Source organism: Poecilia reticulata, linkage group LG13 (genome assembly GCF_000633615.1).
Source record: "Poecilia reticulata strain Guanapo linkage group LG13, Guppy_female_1.0+MT, whole genome shotgun sequence".
NCBI lineage: Eukaryota > Metazoa > Chordata > Actinopteri > Cyprinodontiformes > Poeciliidae > Poecilia > Poecilia reticulata.
The window spans coordinates 8594381-8601834 of record NC_024343.1 but is presented as its reverse complement, the minus strand read 5'-3'; the positions used below and the strand labels follow the sequence as shown (position 1 = coordinate 8601834).

At 36.8% G+C, this 7454-nt stretch overlaps 1 protein-coding gene across 3 annotated transcripts in view; it reads right to left on the bottom strand.

Annotated features, from left to right (window-relative positions):
* Nucleotides 1-914: 914 nt before the first annotated feature.
* Nucleotides 915-7454, bottom strand: part of ift20 (intraflagellar transport 20 homolog (Chlamydomonas)) — an 8488-nt gene continuing 1948 nt past the window's right edge. Inside the window, exons 1-5 of one of the 3 annotated variants that reach the window (XM_008425231.2) lie at nucleotides 4785-4983; nucleotides 4091-4219; nucleotides 3893-3978; nucleotides 2558-2661; nucleotides 915-1638 (exon numbers count right to left, since the gene is read on the bottom strand). In XM_008425231.2, the coding sequence (XP_008423453.1) occupies nucleotides 1536-1638; nucleotides 2558-2661; nucleotides 3893-3978; nucleotides 4091-4217 (420 nt within the window). In that variant the 5' untranslated portion in view covers nucleotides 4218-4219; nucleotides 4785-4983 and the 3' untranslated portion in view covers nucleotides 915-1535. Of the gene's footprint in view, nucleotides 1639-2557; nucleotides 2662-3892; nucleotides 3979-4090; nucleotides 4220-4784; nucleotides 4984-7454 lie in introns of those variants that run through there. The other 2 variants (XM_008425232.1, XM_017308382.1) reach the window with 2 other exon arrangements.

The window sequence follows — 7454 nt, the reverse complement described above, 5'->3', positions numbered from 1 at the left end:
CATATTTATAAATGGTTTTAGTTTGCCGTCTGCAATGTCGTTACTGTAAACATGTCAGTTAATCAGGACAAAATACGGTTAAACAGGACAAAATACGTTGTTTTGTGGTTATTTTGTCCCTATACTTTAAAATATTTTAGTTTAGTTACACTCTTTAGTTATTCTTTATTATTAAACTTTGCTAAATAGATGTTGGTGACAGAATCTAAAATCTTTCTCTAGATTTGTAAACACACAGTTGGTTTTAAATCCACTGAAAGACAAACATAAATCTGATCCTCTGCTGCTTCTCACTAGGGCTACAACAGCCACTCAGACAAAGACGACCCAAAGAGGATAAAGATGATCATCCAGAGGGCAGTAAAGGACGCAGAATGGATTTTAGATAAAGTGAGAGTGGCAGGGTAAACATTCAGTTTTTATTAAATGCATGATCATCATTTTAAATTTAGATTTATTTATTTACAGTATACCAAGAAAAAGTAGCCTCCATCAGACATGAGGATATCGTGTGCTGTAAATATTGTTTATTGACCACACCCATATGGTTAATCCAATCATAGACAGACTCAGTTGCATACAGTCCAATTCCATCCTAGTTTTTACACAGAACATTCCAAGTTTAGTTAATTATTCAAACTGGTAAATTTTTCCATCCAAGGAAGCATTATGCTTCATGATGCTGACTGCAACATTCACTCCTGGACACGCTTGTAGCGACAGTGGATGGGAAAACTCCTGTAACAGGAAGAACCAAAGCAGCCATCTGCAAAAACCAACTGGGGCTTTGACAAGACAAAGCATGTACACAATTACAGACAAACTGATCCAGGAGTGCCTTCAATGACACTCTCAATGCTACCTGTACAGAGTGAGAACGCAACCTGGTTTATATGAAAAACAACATGGTCAAGTGTGAAAGTTTCAAAATGCTTTATTTAAGCCATTCTAAATATGATATGGAATGGATATAAAACATTACCAACTCATCTGCAACAGCATTTCAAATAAAACCGTTGGGATAGTTGATGAAGATTGCAACTATGACACAAACATGACTGGCTGTTTCACCAGAATGATGGAATGAATCCTGATCTGCTTGTATTAAATTCAACTTATTTACAAATACATGCAAATACAACACAGTCGATAGAAAAGGTAATAAAACTAGATATACGTAGCAATCTTTCAGTATAAATAATGATCATTATAAATATATTTTTTTGCATATAAATAGCTCCATCCCCCTTAAAATGATCATGGACACCAATCCAGTTGGTGTGAACTGAATGTTCCAAAGGTATTCCAGGACTCCGCTTCTGAAAATCCCTGGGTTGCTGCAGCTGTTTCAGTTAGCAGCTGTCTGTCTCACACACAACCATATCTGAGATAAGTGGTGTTAACAGGTGATGTGTGTGTGCGTTTCTTGTCAAAGCTAGAGTTTATTGGCAGCGTCAGAAAAGAGGTTGCAGCAGGAGGAACTGGACTGGTACAAACACTCTGGAAACAGGCTGCTGTGTTGCTGAGTCGTGTCATCACTTCTGCAGAATAAACTGGTCAATGAACTCGTTCTGCTCGGATTCTACTTTAGACAGGGCTTCATACTCAATACGGTACCTGAAACAAGAACATGACTCACTCACAAAAAAAACAAAACAGATTGAAGTCAAACAGCATCAGCTTGTGGAACTGGGTTTAGTCAATGCTATTTCTCATAGTACTTGATTTTTGCTTTCTTGTCTCATAAATGCTTAGATCATTAAACTAATATACTAATGTAGACAAAAAACCTAATTCAATATAGGAAGCAGTTTTATATGATACTTGTTAAATTATAAATTAAGAAAATTTTTTAAGAATACTAGCTCCAATATTCCTTGCCACACCCAACCCTGATTACTGCTTTACTTGTAGAAACATAAAAAAACATAAAATCTCCTAAAGAAGAAGAACAACAAGAAGAAGCTCATAAAGCTTAAGATCGTTAGACTTCAGCAGTCCGCAGTGGGAAATATCCACAAATATAGAAAATGTGGAATGTGGAACCGTAGCCTCCGGAGAAAGGGCTGGTCAACCAATATTACTTCAGAAAGATATCAGAAACTCATCCAAGAGCTCACAAAAGAATGCAGAGTTATATCTAAAGAAGCACAGCACTCACTGACCTCAGTTCAAGCCAGAGTTYATGATTAAACAGCATGAAGGAGACCAGACCAATCTGGCCTTTATGGGAGACTTTGAGGACCAAAACCAAACAAAACATGAAGATCCGACTCACATTTCCAAAAAATATCCACTATTGGAGTTTGGGGGAAATTACTTTTTCACACAGGCGAAGCTTGTATTCTCTATTTACTCTAGTTACCTGTGCTAGATATTAAAAGTTGTTTTATTCATGTGTAACAAGAAAGCAAAACCAGGATAACTTTTTTAAAAACAAAGCCTTTTCCACAACAGTGTGTGATGATCAGCTTAAAACCATCCTTAGGACTGATAAACCGTATTTAATTTTCTCTTCGAATATTGTCTTGAAACTCCCATCACTTCTTCCTCTTACCTCTCCAGTTGCATTTTCTTTTCCGCTATTAGAGCCTGAAGCTGCTGCTGCTGCGCCTCTCGTTGCTTTGCCACAGACTTCAGCAGGTTTCTGGCTCCAATTGCCTGAAGAACAGAAAAATATATTTTATTTTAATTCTCATTGTCAAATCGAAACATTTAGTCAATTATACCTGTTATGGTTCCTTACAAAAGTATTGCCCCCTTTTGAAATATTTCACAGTTTTTCTCATTAAAAGTCTGCACCTTTCAAAAAGATCATGATTTCTATGCAGGACAATGCTCCATCGAGCACCCTAGCCAGTAAAGGCCTTAATGATGAAAGAATAATGCAGTGGCCCCCTTTCTCATCAGACCTAAGTCCCATTGAGAACTTGTGGGCCCTTCTTAAACAGGAGATTTAGATGAAGGAAAACAGTTCACATCTCTGAATAGTGTCTGGTAGGCTGTGGGTGCTGCTGCACAAAAAGTTGATTGTCAACAGATCCATGAATATACTGACAGACTCCATGAATATTATTTAAAAAGAAGGGTGGCTATATTGGTCACTGATATATTTTTTAAAAGTCAGAAATGTTTGTCAAATTTGAGTTGTTTGTTTATTATTCTCACTAAAGCGGATGATAATAAAGAAGTGAGATGGAAAAGTTTTCAGTTTTATTTCAATTGCAGAATAATTCTGTACACTAATAGTTGCATAATAATTGTGCACACATAGATGTGTTCCTAAGAAAGCCAAAATCTCACTTTTATTTTCTTAAATATTCAGGTTTGAGAAGTTATTAACATTTTGGATTGACTGTAGTTGTTCAACAATAAAATGAATCCTCAAAACTACAACTTGTGTAATATGCACACAGTGTATGTACCCTGGAGGATTTTTTTGGCCAATTTTTAGAGAATATGAAAGATAAAAACAAATTTCTCTCAGGATTAGTGGTTGAGTGAAGCTATTAATTGTCAAACATCTGTGTTTACTCTTTTTAAATTACAATGACAACAGAAACTATCCAAATGGCACTAATCAAAAGTAGAGGTGTGCCGATCAATTGGCCACCGATCATAATCGGACGATTTCCATGAAAAAGTGTAGGATCGGTGATCGCCGATCGCTGTCTCTTGTTGCCAATCACCAAAACCGATCACGTTTATCTCAGTTCGCAGCCTGTCAGTGCTGCCATCTCCTCTTTCCTTCATACTGCGTGAGCACACGGCAACAAATCCTGTCATGTGGAACTATAACACTCTGAGAGTGAATGGGGACGTTTGTGTGTTGCAGTGGAAAATTACCTTGGAGTGAAGCACATCAAAATGCATCTTTCTACATCTGACTCACCCTCATTTTTTCAGTTTCTGCTTCTTTTGCCAGTTCATCAACCATCTCGATTAGACCACCAACAATCTTCTGAAACTGCCCGATTTCTGCACAGACACATATTTGGATATCCCATTAGCTCTGTTATGTTGGAAAGAGAGAAGCATGAATGGAATCAACAGACTTAAAATCAGAGAACAAAAAGGATTGCATGCTTACTGTTCACAAACTCTTTGCACTCCTCCTTTAACTCTGAAGTCTTCTGGCTGACATCAGGCTCAAGAACCCGCAGCTTGTTGAGCTCATCAAAATAGAAGCCCGCCTCGGCTAACGGGTCCTTTGCCATGGCTGCAGGACATGCCACACGACACAACCAGAATGAGGAGTGAAAAAGAGAAACGCACTGTTTGCATAGAGAACAAACAGAAATGGCATTGCTATCGCTTTTTAGCCTTTACATCGTTTTAGATGGGGTCTTGTGTAGTAACTACATCCTGAACTGGCTACCAAAGAAATTGAAACCGCACTGCTTTATTTTCAAACACAAATTAAACATTTCTCCCAGCTGAGGTGGTTCACAACTGTCCCGGTCAGGGAATGCTCCATTTACATGAATCTTAATGTTTCACTAATTTCAGATTGCGTTCATGTGCCTCCTTTCGCTTAAACTGATACAGAAATCTTTTCATATTTAGAACCAACTGCTTCTAATCAAGCCTTCACAGTTCTCCTTCCCCTCTTTGCTAGAACTTCTTAGCTAGTTCGCTAGCTAGCTACATTAAGCTAACCGTGTCCAGTTGGGACAGAACTCGGAGCAAAATACCTTTCTTAAAACATATTTGAGTTCATTCGGTAGTTTAACTAAATTAGTCGTTAGCTACCAGCATAGTGGACGTATTTCTGCGTATTTTACCTGTTTGCACCTTTATTGCTGCGGGCGATTGGTTTTTCTATGTTGTGATGTGGCAGGACAACTAGTCCAGCAGATAAGCTCCTCCTCCTGCCGCTGCCTAGGAAACCAAACACTTAGTGAAAGCCAATAATAACTAGCTGAAGCTAGGGCCGCAGCTAGACCCTTGTCGGTGAAATGAGCAGAAGTAAATGTACTTCCTGTTACTTCACAAAGTTAACGACGATAAAGGAAACCGATAACTAATTAGGCTGCTGTTCTGAAATACAGATAGTCACATATTCTGGCAGCTGTGTTGCCACCCCATTTCTCATGTTTTGTTCAGGTATGAATATATCTACGTTCATATTCCTGATAAGAAGTCTAGCTTCAAAATCAAACACAGCTGGGGCATAAGAAATTATTCTTGATTATTTTTGGAGGAGATTTTCATAAAAGTTGTTCCTTTACACTCTCGCCACCTGTTGGTTCAGTTTATTAGTTCTATTCATTTTTATTAGTTTATTAAGAGCGTTCATTGTTTTCCAAAGCACCAAATTCCTCCAGACATAATTTGTTTCACATACTGTTTCAGCTACAAAGTAAATGGTTTATGATGATGATAAATATATAGTGCATATTATTATATATAATTATAATATTAATTTATTTGGATTCATGGACATGTAAGTACAGCATAAAGATATTTAATATTTAGCTAAATGACCACTGAGAGCCAACATAAGACAGAAAACTCTTATTTTGCAAAGCAGAAGTCAAGAACCTGAGCAGGGAACGTAGAATGTATGAATAATGGAACATTATTAAAGCACAGTGTTAATTTACAGTTTTCTTTGGAAACGTTCTGCTGTTCCTGGAAACAACCAAAACAGGATGTTTTAAGCCAGGTACAACACAGAAGCAGCCAAAGAGAGTAATAATACTCAGGTCTACCTTGAGTATTTTAGGTCTTATAGTTATGGGCAGTTTAGCAATTACATATTTTAAAAAGATACGTTTATAAAACGGTTTTGTTTGTTCTATTTAATAGGATTCCCAAAACTCCAGTCCAGTAGATGGCAGTAAAGTACCTATACGTTGAGTTCTAGCCGCCATAAAAATAACAACAGAAGAAGTCCGGAGCAGCCCACCATAGACATAATATAAGAATAGACGCCTCATGGACCGCTCTGGCCTATTGTCGCTGACGAGATTTAGGGCGGCCATCTTGGAGCGGTCCACCACTCCACTAAGCGTTATGAATTTTAGCAGGCACATTGAGGTATCAGCGCATTTAATCGATCATAACACACTTTTTTGTTACTGGAAACCTTATTCAAACATCTATCAAAGCTACATTTATAAGCAATTGTATTTTTAAGTATGTTTTTAATACATAGTTCACCATATTTAAATATGCTTAGTGGCTATAACTAGAATAGGAATGGAATATTCTGATATTGATGTATGATGAGCATTTTACAAAGCACACAGCTGTTCATAATTTATTTATTGAATAAATTATTTAGTAATATCAATACATATTTCTATAACTATACAAACACAAATAAATAATGATTAATACTGAATAATATATATTGGATACATGTTTATACGTACAATGTTGAGAAAAGTCGAGCTCATMCCACTTCCCCATGCTGGAGATTTTAGTTTAATAGTAACAAAAAATAAAGTTACCTTTAAAACTGATTACACAGGTGACATCAAGACCCAACAGTAGAGTCAGACGATAATAAAATTAATCTGGTTGTATGTATTGTTATTGTGTCCTGCAAACTTTGCTTTAATTCTACTTTTTTTCTATTTAATCATAAAAAATCATAGTCAGGCAGAAAGAGTGTCATGGAACAGGAAGAGCAGGTTTCCTGAAGAAAGAGGAAGTAAGTTTTCAGCCTGCATGTGTATAAAAATAGTTCAGAGTACTCCTTATTTCAAAGCATTAAAGGTTTAAAGAATAAAATCTAAACATTTTGAGTAATTGGATAAAACCCAGAGTAAAAATACTTAAATTAATAATAATAACTTAATAATTATTATTGTCCTGCGCCGGAGCAGCCAATGCAGGGTCTACTCTTATAGTATGTCTATGACCGTTGGCTGCATAGACATAATATAAGAGTAGACCCCGCACTGGCTGCTCCAGCTCAGGAAATACGGTGACCATCTTGGAGCGGTCGTCCCTCTTACTTTGCTCAACCAAAACAGCAGAAGATGCCTCAGCACTGAGGGATATTGTTGTTCGGATCGATGGACTATTGATGTGAGGGCTCCACGGATAACATTTCACAAGTAAGATGGACATATCATTGTGTATATTTTGTGATTAGGATATTACTTTACTGTATTTACGTCCACCAATGAGATACCAGCTAATATTATAAAACTTATATTATGTGTTATAACATTCACCAGCAGGTGGTAAAGACTATTATTTATATGTAATTCTTTCACTCTTTCAAAAGTAAGATACATCCCAAATCTTTCGTCTTTGTTTTGAAGGTTTCATAAAGACACAATGTGAGGAAGAAGTGGAAAATATTTTTAAAGAGAGACAGATTCACTGCAGCACGGATGAATATCGCATCGGATTTTGGACTCAAGCTCAGCTGCTGAATCACTCTGAAGCTGGAACTTGTCAGCTGAAAAACATATATACATATATATATATATATA